The sequence below is a fragment of the Prinia subflava genome, chromosome 13 (assembly GCF_021018805.1).
Source record: "Prinia subflava isolate CZ2003 ecotype Zambia chromosome 13, Cam_Psub_1.2, whole genome shotgun sequence".
In the NCBI taxonomy this organism is placed as follows: Eukaryota; Metazoa; Chordata; class Aves; order Passeriformes; family Cisticolidae; genus Prinia; species Prinia subflava.
The window spans coordinates 19827144-19842585 of NC_086259.1; the positions used below are offsets into that span (position 1 = coordinate 19827144).

Genomic DNA, 15442 nt, shown 5'->3' on the forward strand with positions numbered 1-15442 from the left:
TCATTAGAATGCGGGGAGGCTGAGCTGGGCATGGGCTGAGCAGGGAGCGCTGGGACCCCCCTGGCAGCCCCTCAGCGTGACCCCAGCCCGTTTTGGGGAGCGCTGGGACCCCCCAGCAGCCCCTCAGTGTGACCTCAGCCCATTTTGGGGAGCGCTGGGACCCCCTGGCAGCCCCTCAGTGTTACCCCAGCCCCTTTTGGGGAGCACTGGGACCCTCTGGCAGCCCCTCAGTGTGACCCCAGCCCGTTTTGGGGTGTACTGGTACCCCCTGGCAGCCCCTCAGTGTGACCCCAGCCCGTTTTGGGGAGCGCTGGGACCCCCTGGCAGCCCCTCAGTGTGACCCCAGCCCGTTTTGGGGAGCACTGGGACCCCCTGGCAGCCCCTCAGTGTGACCTCAGCCCATTTTGGGAAGCGCTGGGACCCCCTGGCAGCCCCTCAGTGTGACCCCAGTGCTGAGCCCCTGTCCCTGTCCCACAGAGCCCCCCTGTGACGCTGGTGCTGGGGGACGAGAGCTGCTGGCTGTCCTGCCTGCCCCTGGTGCCCGGAGAGCCCGACGCCAACGCTGTCATCTACAGGAAGGGTTGGTACCGGGGGGAGTGCGGGTGGCAGGGGAGGGGTCCCCACCTGTGTCCCCTGTCCCCTGTCCCACTGCTGGCTGTCCCTGGGCTTGTCCCTGTCCCAGCTTCCCTGGCTGGCTGCTGCCAGGGGGGTGGGCAGGGTTCCAGCAGGGGTGGGCACAGGGATGGACACAGGGATGGGCACAAGGATGGTGTAAGGATGGTGTAAGGATGGGCACAGGGGTGGGCACAAGGATGGTGTAAGGATGGTGTAAGGATGGGCACAGGGATGGTGTAGGGATGGTGTAAGGATGGGCACAGGGGTGGGCACAAGGATGGTGTAAGGATGGAGACAGGGATGGGCACAGGGATGGTGTAAGGATGGTGTAAGGATGGTGTAAGGATGGACACAGGGATGGGCACAGGGATGGTGTAAGGATGGTGTAAGGATGGGCACAGGGATGGGCACAGGGGGTGGGCACAGGGATGGCTGTAAAGATGGGCACAAAGGTTCAGGGATGGGCACAGGGATTGGCAGAGGTGGGTGTAAGGATGGATGGGTGCAGGGTTGGATGCAGGGATGGATGCAGGGATGGATGCAGGGTTGGATGCAGGGTTGGATGCAGGGATGGGTGCAGGGATGGATGCAGGGTTGGATGCAGGGATGGGTGCAGGGATGGATGCAGGGATGGATGCAGGGATGGATGCAGGGATGCGCACAGGGATGTCGCAGGGATGGGCACTGAGATACGTGCAGAGATGGGCACACGCCGGAGCGGCGGCTCCGCGCGGGCTCTGCGGGGCTCAGCACGGGCAGACACCGCCATCTCCAGGCCGTGGCCGGGAGGAAGCAGCGGCCGCTGCCGGGACCGCGGCGACAGGGCGGGACAGAGGGGACGGGCCAGGCAGGCGGCAGGACGGGATCCAGGCGGGATCCAGCCCCTGCTCACCGCTGTCCCCCTCCCCAGACGAAGCCCTGTGGTGCCGCACGACGCGCCCGCTGCGGGAGGACGAGCCCCTGAGCGCCTTCGTGGTGGCAGAGCCACCAGCTGTCCCCAACCACGGGGTGAAGGCGGAGCCCGAGTCCCCGTACCCGGCGGCGCTGCACTCCGACATCCAGCTGCTGCCACAGCAGGCCGGCATGGCCGCCATCCTGGCCACCGCCGTGGTCAACAGTGAGTCCGGGGACACGCGGGGACGGACACGGAGGGAGGGACACCGAGGGAGGGACATGTGAGGAGGGACACACGGGAACGGACACATGGAAAGGGACACATGGGCAGGGACACGGAGAGAGGGACACTCAAGAAGGGACACGGAGAGAGGGACACATGGGAAAGGACATGTGGGGAGGGACACTCAAGGAGGGACACGTGGAGAGGGACAAACAGTGGAGGGACACTCAGAGCAGGACACTCAAGGAGGGACACACGGGGAGGGACACGCAGCACCGCGGCCCTGCCGGGGCTCCCCAGCCCGTCACACCAGCGATGTCCCCGTCCCTTGCTCCCCACAGAGGACGTGTTCCCGTGCAAGGACTGCGGGATCTGGTACCGGAGCGAGCGCAACCTGCAGGCGCACCTGATGTACTACTGCGCCAGCCGGCAGAGCGCCGGCGCCGGCTCGCCCGCCCTCGACGAGAAGCCCAAGGAGACGTATCCCAACGAGAGGGTGTGCCCCTTCCCACAGTGCAAGAAGAGCTGTCCCAGTGCCAGCTCCCTGGAGATCCACATGCGGAGCCACAGCGGTATGGCATGGCACGGCACGGCATGGCACCCCTCCTCTGGAGGCTTTAGGGTGGCAGCTTGGTGACCATTGAGAGGGGGTCACCCCAGCTGAGCTGCTGGAGGGGCAGGGAGGATGCAGGGCTGGAGCACTTTGACCAGTGGGATGAGGTTCTCCCCAGCTGGGTCACTGCTTTGGCACTGCTCACTTGTAGGTCTTCCCCCATCTCAGACCTGTAGAGGCAGAGGGAGCTGGCCCTGCGGGGTGGCCCTGTGGGTGTCCCCATAGTCCCTGTCCCCCTCCCCTCAGCACTGAATGTCCGTCTGTCCGGCAGGAGAGCGGCCGTTCGTCTGCCTGATCTGCCTGTCCGCCTTCACCACCAAAGCCAACTGTGAGCGGCACCTGAAGGTGCACACGGACACCCTGAACGGTGAGTGTCCCGTGGGGACAGCCCTGTCCCCCCAGGGATGGGCACTGTCCCTCCCGCCCTGCCCGCTCAGCCCTCTGCCCTGTCCCCTCAGGTGTCTGCCACAGCTGCGGCTTCATCTCCACCACGAGGGACATCCTGTACAGCCACCTGGTCACCAACCACATGATCTGCCAGCCGGGCTCCAAGGGCGAGGTGTTCTCACCTGCATCAGCCCTTCCTGCTGCCAAACCCCTCGCTCCTGGTGAGTGCAGGGGCTGTGCCCATGGGGACACGGGATGGCATTGTCACCTAGGGCTTGTCCCCAGATGGGTCTGCTGGTGGGAAGGGAGGTGGGGATGGTACAGTGTCCCTGTGGCAGGACATTGGGAATGGGGAACAGAGCAGGATCCGTGTGCCAGGGGTGTTGGGAACAGGACATGGTGAGCATCCCTCTGGAGGATGTGTGGAACAGGGAACGGGGTGAGGATCCTGCCTTGGGGGGTGTCAGGGGGACAGGGCAGTGTCCCTGTGCTGGGGCTGTCGGTGATACCGGGGCTGTCGATGATGCCAGGGCTGATCATCCCTGTGCCAGGGCTGTGGGTGTCACTGTCCCCTCTGTCCCCCTGCAGGGCTGAGCCAGCCGAACAACGCGTCCCTGCGGAAGTGCAGCCTGAGCGCGTTCCTGCCCGAGGCGCTGCCGGCCCTGCCGCAGCACGTGGTGCTGCCCGGCCCCGCGCCCGGCCCCGACACTGCACCGGCACCGGCACCGGTACCGCCCGCCTCGCCCGACCCCAGGGCCGGCAAACTCTCGCCCCCAGCCCCGCCGCAGAACGGGGAAGGGCCTTCATCATCCTCCTCCTCCTCCACATCCGGCGAGCCCGTGCGCGTCAAGGAGGAGCCGGCCGGCAGCCCGGCCAGCGAGGCAGAGGCGCCCAAGAGCGGGGACGGCGCCGGCAGCCCTGACGCCGGCTCCCGGACCTCGTCCCCCCGCAGCCTGTCCTCGGCCAAGGTCAAGTCGGAGCTCGCCAGCCCCACACCGGGCTCCAGCCCCGTGCCCAGCGAGCCGGGCGCGGGCACGGCCGGCGGCACCGTCTTCCTCCCGCAGTACGTGTTCGGCCACGAGGCCGCCGTGGTGCCGCAGGCGTCCGAGATCCTGGCCAAGATGTCGGAGCTGGTGCACAGCCGGCTGAAGCAGGGCCATGGCGGCGCCGTGCCGCCCGCCGTCTACCCGGGCACGCCGGTGCCCAAGGGGGCCACCTGCTTCGAGTGCGAGATCACCTTCAACAACATCAACAACTACTACGTGCACAAGCGCCTGTACTGCTCCAGCCGGCACCTGGCCGAGGACAGCCCCCCCGGGGCACGCAAGCTCAAAGCCCCCCCCGGGGCACCCAAGGGTGCCCCCACCCCGGGGACGCTGCTGTCCCCTCCGGCGGGCAACGGGCAGGGCCCGGCAGCAGGGGACGGGGACGCCGGCCGCGATGCCACCCCGCCGGCCACCGCGCCGGAGGGCAAGGCCGAGGAGGGGGCCACCAAAGCGGGGTCCCCCGAGGCGGAGGGGGGCTTGGGGCGGTGCAGCGAGGACAGCCAGAGCCCCGGCAGCTCAGCGGGGGACGAGGGGGACGAGGACCCCAGCAAGACGCTGTGCGAGGCGTGCAACATCCGCTTCAGCCGCCACGAGACCTACGTGGTGCACAAGCGCTTCTACTGCGCCTCCCGGCACGACCCTCCCCTGCGCCGCCCCGCCGCCCCCAAAGTGCCCTTCGTGCCGCAGCCGCTGCGCACCCGCAAGCGCCGCAAGCTCTACGAGATCCACGGCGCCGCCCGCCGCCCCGCCGAGCCCCCGCCGGGCCCGGAGCCCCCGCCCGCAGAGCCGCCCGCCCCCGAGCCCCGCACCAGCCCCGACGCCGAGGGTCCCATCGACCTGAGCAAGAAGCCGCGGTGGCAGAGTGAGGTGACACCGGCACCGACACCGGCGCCGCTGCTGCCCCTGGCCGACTACCACGAGTGCACCGCGTGCCGCATCAGCTTCAACAGCCTGGACGCGTACCTGGCGCACAAGAAGTACCAGTGCCCGGCCACGCCGCTGCAGCCCCGCACCCTCGAGCACCTGCAGAAGATGAAGGGGGCCATGGGCACCCCCCTCAAGGGCCGGCGCAGCCCCGGCAGCCCCGGCGAGGGGGACCCCGAAGGAGGAGGGGTGCGGGTGAGGGCGGCCCCGGCGGGGAGCCCCGGCATCCCCTACCCCGGGGCGGACTCGCTGCAGCGTCACCCCAAGTGTCCCCTGCCACCTCCGGGGGCCAAGGGCCCCGTCGCCGCCTGTCCCTACTGTCCCCTCAACGGGGCCATCAAGGGCGACCTCCTCGAGCACTTCCGAAACGCCCACGGGCTCTTTGTGGCCAAGCCGCCGGCGGGGGCCGGGCAGGGGCTCCCGGACGCGCTGGCCCCCGGTGCCAGCAGGACGCCCCCGCTGCCCGCCGCGTCCCCGCCGCGCCCGCCCGGCCCCCGCCTCCGCCGGGACAGCCTCACCGCCAAGGAGGGCCGGGACAGCCCCCGGCCCCCCGGCTCCCCCCGCGCCCCCGCCTCGCCCGGAGCCCCCGAGGGACTGCGGGAAGCCGGCCGCGAGCCCCCCACGCCCCCCGCCTACACGGACAGGGGCGTGCAGACCCCCCCGGCCAAGGCTGTGCCCGGCCCGGTGCCCAACGGCAACCACAGGTACTGTCGCCTCTGCAACATCAAGTTCAGCAGCCTGTCCACCTTCATCGCCCACAAGAAGTATTACTGCTCCTCCCACGCCGCCGAGCACGTCAAGTAACCCCCCCAGAGCCCCCCAGCACCGCTCGGGGGGCTGCAGGGGCGGGGGGATGGAACCGGTGCCTGACACCCACCCCGGGCAGGGGTCGGGGTGATGGAGGACCCCCCCAGGAGGCTCCACCGGGGCAGCTTCGGCGTCTGGAGCCCCCAAAGTTCACCTGGGTTGGGGGGTGAGGACCCTGGTGGTGGGGGCCAGCCCCCACCTGTGCCCCGGGGAGAAACTGAGGCAGGGGGAAGGTGTACGGCCCCGCCCTGGGGGCTGCAGAGGGCTTTTCCCCCAGGCAGACACTGCGGGGCTGGGGTGGGGCTGTGGGGGGCACGGGCTTGGCCCCGGTACCCCAGGAAATCCGGGGGTGCCCCCACCGCAGAGTGGAGCCAGCGCTGGGAGCGAGGACGGAGCTGCCCTGGGAACTGTGTGTATAAGTGTGTACAGAAATAAATATGTCTGCTAAAGACCTGTGTGGGGTGGGGGACACTGCGGGGGCTGGCACGGCCACCGGCACCCCGAGGGCATGGGGACATCGGGTGTGTACAGCCACGGGTGACAGCAGCTGTGTCAGGGCAGGGCATGACGTCCCCACGCTGTCCCCGGTGCCCCTGGGTGGCACCTTCATCACCCCCGGGGAGGTGACAGATCTGTGCCACGGGGCAAAGTCGCTGATTCCACACGGAGCTCAGCTGATGCTGATGGCTCATCAATTATCAAGCTAATTAAGCCCCACAGCCCCTCAGCTCTCTGCCACGGGAGCAGTCCTGCCGTGGGTGTCCAGGTGAGTGTGGCTCAGGTCAGGTGTCCCCCACAGTGTGACAGGGGAGGATGGCCCTAAGGACCAGGGAATGGCTTCTCACCTCCCCACAGCTCATCCCAGTGCTTCCCAGTATTCCCAGCACAGCTGGGCAGTGGGCTGTTCCCCTCCCTCCCACCCTCTCTGGCAGGGGTGGCGCTTCAGGATCTTTCTGGGGACAGTCCCCAAGGGCCAGGGCACTGGAGCCCAGTGTCCCCAGCTCTGTTTGTTTCCCAGCTGGTCTCCCTGGAGCTGCCAGGCCCTTGGGATGCCCCAGGCCAGCACCAGCACCCAGGGTTGTGCAAGGCTGGGGTGGCACCGCCCCTGCCCAGGGCTGCCAGGGGGGCTGGGGACCCCAGGGACAGGAGCAGCCCCTCCAGGGCACAAGGGCTGTCCCTCTGTGCCAGCCCTGCACAGGCAGGGGCACAAAGGAGCAGGGAGATCTTTCACCCCTTTAAAGGGAGCAAGGACAGGTTGTGCCGGCTGCCGCAGGCCAGGGGCTTTGGGATTTGCCCCATCACCGTGTTTTGGGTGTCTGCAGTGCCAGGGCAGTCTCGGCTCTGTGCCAGGGGGTGGGAGCCAGGCTCTGGTGCCAGGGAAGAGGAGGATGACGGCAGCAGCTCCCCCGGGGAAGCGCTTGTGACAGGTCCCCTCCTCACACCCCTTACACCACCAGCTCAGGGTGCCAAGTAGTGCAAGGGCTGAGTGTCCTGGGTGTCCCCCCACCCCTCAAAGATGACACAAAATGCAGCTGAATTCAGGAGAACTTTACTTAAATAAATATATTTACAGAGCAGCAGCTATTCCAGAGCAGATTTGGCCACACTCAGCCAGCGGAGTGCAAGGAGAGGCTGTGCCAGGCACTGTGGCAGCCTCTGCCCAGGCATTGACCTAGCAGGGTGCTGGGACCCCCGAGGGCTGGGGGGACAGCAGAGGGGACAGGCCAGGCCAGCCAGCCCTCACTGTGACATCTTCTTGTAGGGCAGGGCGGGGAGGCTGCAGGGCAGGAGGTTCTGAAGGGGCAGCGAGCTCTTCTCCTCTTCCTTCTGCTCCTCCTCCGTGGCGTCCAGGAGCTGCTGCATGTAGCACGAGGTGCCCAGCAGGACGTGGCCCGTGGCCTGCATGGTGAAGAGCCCCCAGCGCAGGGCTTCCCTGGGCAGGGAGGAAAGGGGTCAGTGTGCCACGGAGGGGCCGGGCAGTGCCCCTGTCCCCAGAGTGTCCCTAAAGTGTCCCCAGATTGTCCCCAGCCCCCCGCACTCACTTCATCAGGCGCCGGGCCCCGTAGCAGCGCAGGTCGTAGGACATGCTGTAGGTGCCATACAGGGTGGCCTTGACGTTGAGGCAGCCCAGGTCCTTCGGGTGGGTCTTGTACAGGTCAAAGGTGACGCAGGCAACGTCGATCCTGCGTGGGGGCTTGCGGGACAGGCTCACCTGGTAGCCACGGGTCTATGGCAGAGCGGCACCGCGGTCACCAACGATGTCCCACCCTCCCAATGCCACCTCCGGCGGGGCACACACAGCACAAACCAGGCTGCTGCCCCTCCCGGGGGTCCCCTCACCTTGGGGGCAGTCCAGGTCTGCCCCTTGCTCAGGGCCATCAGGGCCGTGCCCTCCTCCAGCGTGCGGAAGAACGACTCCGTCTCCACCGCGGTGCCGTCCTCGTCCAGCACCAGCGCGATGGGCGCCGGCAGGGCCAGGGCGCTCTGGGCCTGCGGAGGGGCAGGGGTGAGCGGGGCTGGGGGCAGAGCCCGGACACACGGACAGAGCCCGGACACACGGACAGAGCCCGGACACACGGACAGACAGACAGAGCCCGGACAGACAGACAGACAGAGCCCGGACAGACAGAGAGAGACCAGAGAGACAGAGCCCGGGCACACGGACAGACAGAGCCCGGGCACACGGACAGACAGAGCCCGGGCACATGGACAGACAGAGCCCGGGCACACGGACAGACAGAGCCCGGGCACACGGACAGACAGAGCCCGGGCACACGGACAGAGTCCAGACAGACAGACAGAGTCCAGACAGACAGACAGAGCCCAGGCACACAGCGCCCAGACAGACAGACACAGCCCGGGCACACGGGCAGACAGAGCCCAGACAGACATAACCCGGGCACACGGACAGACAGAGCCCAGGCACACGGACGGACAGACAGATAGACACAGCCCGGACGGACAGCCAGACCTGGCGCAGCAGCTCGGCCAGGCTCGGGGCCATGACGCCCTTGCGCAGGCTGCGGTCGCAGTTGCACACGCGGTAGGGCCAGGGCGGCGGGGCAGGGCCCGCCAGCAGCTGCTGGGTCATGGAGGCGCTGGCTGAGACACACCTGGGGAGGGATGCAGGCGCTGGTTGGGGCAGTGCCAGCACTGCTGGGATGTCCCCCCACGCTGGGGACAGGGGCTCCGTGGCACTTACTTGGACACGGGGACAGCCAGGCGCTGGCTCAGGGATTTGGCGTAGTCCATCTTCCAAGGAGCACGGAGCAGCCTGTGGGGAGGAAGAACAATGCTCCCTGTCAGCTCAAGAACCCAACCCGTTCAACTCCGCTCCAGGGGATCTTCCACTCCTTTCAGCTCCTGCCTGCTCCAGGAGGTGATGTCCCCACCGGCAGTTCCTGTGACAGAACTGAGCCTGAGCTCTGTCACCGCTGCCTTTACAGGGGGTGGTGCTGCCCTTTGGCCAGGGCAGGCCAGCGGTGGCCGCCTGGCCAGAGTCCCCTGCCAGCAGGGCTCTTGCGTAAAGGGACACGTGGGAGCCTGAGTCAGCGCTGGAGCAAAGGTGAGACACCAGCCCTGGGATGTGCCTGGAGAGGGCAACCGGGGCTCTGGGAGTCACAGACACCCCTGGGAACACCACAACCCCCACGGACATCTCCAGCCGGGATCCTGCTGAGGGGCTCCAGGGGTATCTCCGGCCAGGAGCCTCGCGGAGAGCCCAGTGGAGCTTCCCCATTCCCTGTTCCCCATCCGCTCACCTCCAGCAATCAGCTCTTCTCCCCGGGACCAGCCCCACCCTCACCTTTATGTACCTGTCACAGAGACTCCTCCCCCGGCCGCACCCCCTCCTGCCCCGCCAGTCCCACCTGGGGAGGAGACGCTGCGGGAGAAGGGGAGGCTGAGAGGGGATCCCATCAATCCATGGAAAAGTTTCCATGGGGTGTCAGAGGACGGTGCCAGGCTGTTCCCAGTGGCGTCCAGTGACAGGATCAGGAGCAATGACCACAAACTAAACCACGAGAAGTTCCCTCTCAACGTGAGGAAGAGCTTCTGTCCACGGAGGGCGGCAGAGCCGTGGCACAGCTGCCCAGGGGGGCGTGGGGGTCTCCCTGTCTGGACCCATTCCAAACCCACCGGGACATGATCTGTGTCACCCGCTGCAGGTGCCCCTGCCAGAGCTCCACCCTAGATATCCCCTGTGCCCCGTCCCTGTGTGTGTGTGACCTGTGCACATCTGCACAGGTGTGCCCCCTCCAACATCTGTCCAGCCGCGCATGTGCACGGAACCCTGCACCTCCCTGTCCCTCCACGTGCCGGCGTGCTCGCCGCCACGCCCCCTGCTCACATGTCGTTCGCATGTCGTTCGCATGTTGTTCACATGTTGTTCGCGTGTTCACACCTGCGCTCCGTCCTTGCCGTGCGCGGCCCCTTTAAGGCGGAGGGCGGGGGGAGCGGAGCGCGCGCTCACCCCCCCCCCGCCCCTCGCCTCGCGCCGCCGGGGCCCGTCGCGCGCGGATGACGTCACGCCATGGCCGCCCTGCGCCGCCGCGAGTAGAGGCCGCTCCGCCGCCCCGTCCCGCGCTGCCGCCGCCGCCCCGCCGGCCCCGCCGGCCCCCGCCGCCCCCGGCCCGTCCCCGCCGCGCTCCGCACCGCGCCGGGCCCCTGCCGCCCCCCGACACCGGTGAGGCGCCGCCCGCGCCGCCGCGGCCTAGCGCCGGGGGGAGGGGGGGCGGGCCGGGCCCGGCGGGGGGAGGAGGGGGCGAAGCGCGGGGCGGGGGCGGCCCCGGGGCGGGGGGACACGGGGAGGCCCCGGGGAGCGGCCCGGGGTGGGCGGCGGGGAGAGGAGGGGAGGGCCCGGCGCTCTTCTCAGAGGGGGGAGGAGGGGAGGCTGGAGGGCGTTTGGGGATGGGAGAGGTGGAAATCAATGAATTCGGGCCCGTTTCTTTGGGATAATGAATGGGAAGGGGCGCCCCAGGCTTTGGGGGAGCCGCAGGGATGGGTGGGTGTCGGGGGACAGCCCAGGGGTGCAGGTGGCTCTGACTGTGCCCCCTCCTCAGGCAGTGGGAACAGGGACAGCGCCAGCAGCCCGGGGCACAGCAGGAGGAGCCCAGCCTGGCAGGAGAGCCTGAGGTGAGGGGGCAGGGGAGGGCCGGGGGCACACACCGGGCACCGCACGGCTGCACCCGGGGGCAGCCCTGAGGGGGTGCGGGGTCTGTCACCTGTGGGGTCAGCTCTGAATGGGTTTGGGGTTTGTCACCCTTGGGGTCAGTTCTGAATGGGTTTGGGGTTTGTTACCTGCAGGGTCAGTTCTGAGATGGGTTTGGGGTTTGTTACCTGCAGGGTCAGTTCTGAGATGGGTTTGGGGTCCATCACCTGCAGGGTCAGTTCTGAGATGGGTTTGGGGTCCATCACCTGCAGGGTCAGTTCTGAGATGGGTTTGGGGTCCATCACCTTTAGGATCAGCTCTCAGGTGGGTTTGGGGTCCATCACCTTTAGGATCAGCTCTCAGGTGGGTTTGGGGTCCATCACCTGCAGGGTCAGTTCTCAGGTGGGTTTGGGGTCCATCACCTGCAGGGTCAGCTCTGAGATGGGTTTGGGGTCCATCACCTGCAGGGTCAGCTCTCAGCTGAGTCTCCTCAGAGCTCTAGCAAGAACAGCACCTCCAGGGTGTGGATTCTTTCCTCCTAAGGTTTGCCTGGATTCGGGGAAAGGCTCCCAGTTTATCAGGACAGTTCTTTGCCAAAGTGCTGATCCAAAATCTTTTTTTTTGAGTGGGATTATCCCAGATTCTGCCCGATCCCAGTGTAACCCTGCTGGCTGTCTCTTCCTGACGCCCTGAGAACTCAAACTCAGCATTTGCTGGGGCAGAGCTGCAGGAAGGAGCTGTAGGAAAATCAGCTGTGCTGGGCAAACAAACTGCAGCTGCTTTTCCCTTCGGGTCCCCAGTACAAATCCACAGGGAACATTCCCCGTTGGAGCTCTCTGAGCTGCTCTCCAAACCAGCTCCTGGAAACGCCTCTCAGCACCAGGCTGATCCCACAGGGCAGCTGAGTTTGGGGCATTAAAGGGTGCCCTGAGAGCAGCTGAGTTCCCTGGGCATCCTCCACCTCTGAGCTCCCTAAGGATGGCAGAGAAATGAGGATTTGGGTTCATTAACCCTGTTGGAATTGCAGTCAGGGCAGGGCTGCACACGAGTTCCTCCTTTCAGTGTTCCGTGTTTCCCCTTTCCTGGATCCTGAGGAATTTGGTTTCCTGCTCCTGCTGTCACTGCTCTTCCATGATTTTCCCTGTGTTGGTTTCTGCTTTGCCTCTGTTTTTGCAGTTCTTTGTTCCCTAAATCTTTTTGTGCTGTTTTTCTCTCCTCACCTGTCCTGTCAGCGTTATTCCCGTTCACTCTCCTCAGCTCCCTCATTGCTCCTGCCTGCACTTAGACCTGCTCCAGAACTTTTGCTGCTCTGCTTTAACCCCTGGATTTCATGGAGCTGCTTCACAGGAGCTGTTTGGCTCTTAGGAAGTGGATTTTATCCTTTTATCCCAAAGATTTCAGCCTGAAGGAAAGAGCATCCTCTATCTCCTTCCCATCTGTCCTCGCACCTCCCATATGGCAGCGAGGGGGACAGAAATTGGGAATGCACTTGGTTCTTCATATCCATGAAAATTTGTAGGATTTTAAGGCTGAAATTGATGGCTCTGCCCAGCTCCAGGTTTTTATAGGAACTCAGTTTCTGGCTGGAATTTCTTCCTTTTTAATTTTGCACCTTTTGGTGCTGTTTGATTAACAAAAGAGAAGAATTTGTGCCTGATTTTGCAAAAGGAGCTGCCGGGTGAAAATTCCTGCTCTGACTCCTCTGGCCTTGTGAAAACCAACTGACAAAAGTGTGAGGTTCAGGATTAATTAAAATGTATCCTGGGATTCCCTGGTGAGGTAGAAGGGAGTTTTAAAAGCAACTTAAGTAGCAAAGGGCTTTTCTCTCTCTGCCTTTAGTGCTGTGCCAAGGCTGCTTAATCCCAGTGCTTTAAGTTAAAAAATCTTGGATATGGTTAAGCTTTGATAAAAATATCTTATAAAGGAAGCAAAGCAGGTGAATTTAAATTTCTGTAGCATCTCCACAAATTTCTCCTCTCCTTTTTAGGGGGGAAATGTGTAATTTTAAATGTTTCTAAGAAGGCTGGGAGGCTTTAGAGGGAACAGATTGGCTCCTTCCTGGTGCATCCAGGCATGGTGGGGATGGCCAGGTGAGAGGAGCATCTCTGTCCCACCCTGTCCAGGCCATGGAACTCTGATAATTCAGAAGCAGTTCATGCTTCATTCCCTAATTTGAAATATTCCAGAGCCCAAGCTGTGAAACCTCCGAGTCCCTGATGTGTTGTGGACCTAAAAGCTCCTCATTCCTGGGAAGTTCTGCTGCCAGCTCCTCAATTTCTTCCCTGAGAACCTGTGACCTGCCTTGACGAGGCTCTCAGCTCACTGAGGCGTGCCCAAGTCATTCCAAAAACTGGGAAAGAATTTTTTTTTCACCTGAAAACTCCCTTTATTTATTGCATTTACTCCCAAACCTCCCCGTGGGAAGGCTGGCCCAGCTCATTTAGCCTGGGAACAGGAGAGGTTTGGGAGCCTGGATGGAATTCCCAGTGCCCTGCGCTGCCTCAGGCACGCAGGAGAGGAATATTTGGCACACTTGGAGCAAAGGGAGCCACTTCTGGAGCAGAAATCGTTGTGCAGCTGGGACCAAAGGCAGCTTTGCCTGAATTTTCAAGACTTTTGAAAGGCATCAGTCCATCCCTGCCTCTTGCCTGAGCTGCAAGTCAAACAAGCTGATCTGGGGCTTAAAAGTTAATTTTTTTGCTTTTGTATCTGGTTTTGAATCAGGAAGAAACTGGCTTAGTTTTAAGGCACAAAAAAAGCCAAGTTTGGGGGTTTCTGTTCTGCCACTTCTGTCACTGCTGCTTGATTTAAAATACTTTCATGGAGTGATTTTTCTCAGGTTTTTTGTCTTTATGTTTCCCTAAAGAACAGCAGAAAGCAATTTTAAAAAACCCCAAATATACAAAAACCCCCAAACAACCCATAAAAAACATCTCGAAAAAACCAAAGCAAACACAAAAAAAAAAAAAAAAAAACACCCTTTCAGGATTTCAGAGATTTGGGATAAATTGTGATTTGCAGATTAAAAAAACCTCATCAGAAAAACCTCTCACAATTCCAGAGGTCTGGGATAAACTGTGATTTGCAGTTTAAAAAATCTAAAAAAAAATCTAAAAAAAACCCCAAAACAAACAAAAAACCAAACAAACAACACCCTCACAGAATTCCAAAGATTTGGAATAAATTGATTCGCAGATTATTTTAAGACAGCACTTAAACCTGGAATTAAACTTGCTGTCCTGTTCCATTATTTGGCAGTTTTCCTTTTAATTTCCACCTCCCATTTTTTTTCCTGCTGCTGATTTTACCTTTGGACATCTGGGCTTTGTTTTGGGGCATTTCCATGCAGGGTAAAGTTGCTGCCAAAATCTGCTCTGTTGGTTTTGGAGAATCTTGGAGCAACAGCCCAATCCCTGAATCCAAGGAAATAAACCCCAAAAACCCCTCCCTGCCTGGATTTTGTGACCCCCCTTCATTTAGGCCATCATTTATTGTGTTTCTTATCATTTCTGCTGATGGAAATTAATAGGAAATTATTACAACTGCTGGATGCTCTGCATTTTATAAAAGCTGCTGTGGAGGTCAATGTTTTATATTCTTCACCATCAGAACGTATTTGTTTCCTCCCATCCCTCTAAAGGTCTCCATGTCAAACACAAAAAGCCATTTGCTTCACTTAAATACCTTTTCTTTTTCTCTTTTTTTGGTGCTGCAAGAAAACAGAAAACAAATTTCCTGAGTCCACGGGCCCCTGGCAGCTTTGATATTTCTGGTGGCCTCTCTGGGCTGACCTTTGTGTTCACACCAAGTCACTTCTCAGGCGCTTGGGCAATTAAAATCCCCGCTCTGAGCTGGCCCTTCAAGCCAGCAATAATTTGTGCAGGAGTTTATGAGCTCAGCACCAGGCTTGATGTGCTCAATAAGGAGAGAATTTGCTTCAAATCCATCCTGGGGAGCTGCTGGGAGCTGCTGTCACCAGGAGGCAAATTCTGTCTTTTCATTTGGGTTTGACCTTGTAGGGAAATCAGAACTTTGTTGCTGAGCCAGGACCAACTTCGATGTGCAGAGGAGCTGGAGGAACTGGGAGGGAGCTCAAAATGTGGATTTTCTGCTGCTCTGGGCCCTGCTGATGCTGAGATCATCTCGTGTTTATCAATTAACTGATGGCAGCAGGGCTCTGAGGGCTTGGGGAGAGCACAGTCAGTCCTAAAACACAGCTTAAAGTGCTGCTGGGAGTGGTTTGAATTTATTTCCTGGTTTTAACCCCTCTGCAGACCCCCCACAGTATAAGGAGCAGCATTTTCTGGAGTGGGACTTTGATCTTGGGAGTTTGCTGCAAATTCTGTTCATTACCAAAAGATTTTGGGGGTTCAGGTGCTGGGCAGGCTCACTCTGCTCTCCCTGGGCAGTGTTTGGTGTGGCTGTGGAGGATTTTTGATGGAAAATCACCTTTCCTGTGCAAAACCAGCTGGACAAACAGCAAAGTGTGAGGAAAAGGTGAAACAGCAGCTTAATAAAAGATTCCTAAACTCTGATTTCCTGATGGATTGCCGGGTGTGTTGAAGGGAGCAGCCAGAGTCTGACATTTGTAGCATTTCTGCTCCGAGGCTTTTAAAAGCAGCAGGTGAAACTCTGCTCGTTTGTGCCCTGCTTTTGTGGCAGCACTAAATGAACTTGCAGAGAGCAGCTGGAGTAAAACATGGGGCACATTAAAATGAAGGTGATTTGTAATTCTGTGGCTTTTCTTCAGGGTGTTTAGAGCTTTTGTGTGGATGTGACCCAGT

The 15442-nt window shown here is 61.7% G+C and overlaps 3 protein-coding genes across 5 annotated transcripts in view; 2 read left to right on the plus strand and 1 right to left on the minus strand.

The window, feature by feature from the left end:
- ZFPM1 (zinc finger protein, FOG family member 1) overlaps positions 1-5949 on the plus strand; it is a 35235-nt gene extending 29286 nt beyond the window's left edge. Inside the window, exons 5-10 of the mRNA XM_063410706.1 lie at positions 478-580; positions 1526-1732; positions 2074-2304; positions 2617-2712; positions 2804-2953; positions 3321-5949. Coding sequence (XP_063266776.1) covers positions 478-580; positions 1526-1732; positions 2074-2304; positions 2617-2712; positions 2804-2953; positions 3321-5506 — 2973 coding nt within the window. The 3' untranslated portion in view covers positions 5507-5949. The remainder of the gene's footprint in view (positions 1-477; positions 581-1525; positions 1733-2073; positions 2305-2616; positions 2713-2803; positions 2954-3320) is intronic.
- Positions 5950-7042: 1093 nt separating this feature from the next.
- CIDEC (cell death inducing DFFA like effector c) lies at positions 7043-9979 on the minus strand. 2 transcript variants are annotated; one of them, XM_063410729.1, is made up of 6 exons: positions 9858-9979; positions 8712-8783; positions 8481-8622; positions 7850-7999; positions 7552-7736; positions 7043-7442 (listed from the first exon to the last, which is right to left on the minus strand). In XM_063410729.1, coding segments are annotated over exons 1-6 (744 nt in total). In that variant the 5' UTR covers positions 9860-9979; the 3' UTR covers positions 7043-7249. The 2 variants fall into 2 exon arrangements, with proteins under 2 accessions (XP_063266799.1, XP_063266800.1); XM_063410730.1 differs by lacking the exon at positions 9858-9979 and adding an exon at positions 9271-9303.
- A 159-nt stretch (positions 9980-10138) lies between these two features.
- Positions 10139-15442, plus strand: part of ZC3H18 (zinc finger CCCH-type containing 18) — a 44326-nt gene continuing 39022 nt past the window's right edge. For both annotated transcript variants that reach the window (XM_063410707.1, XM_063410708.1), the window contains exons 1-2: positions 10139-10193; positions 10570-10642. The gene's annotated coding sequence lies outside the window, so the exon portion shown is untranslated. The remainder of the gene's footprint in view (positions 10194-10569; positions 10643-15442) is intronic.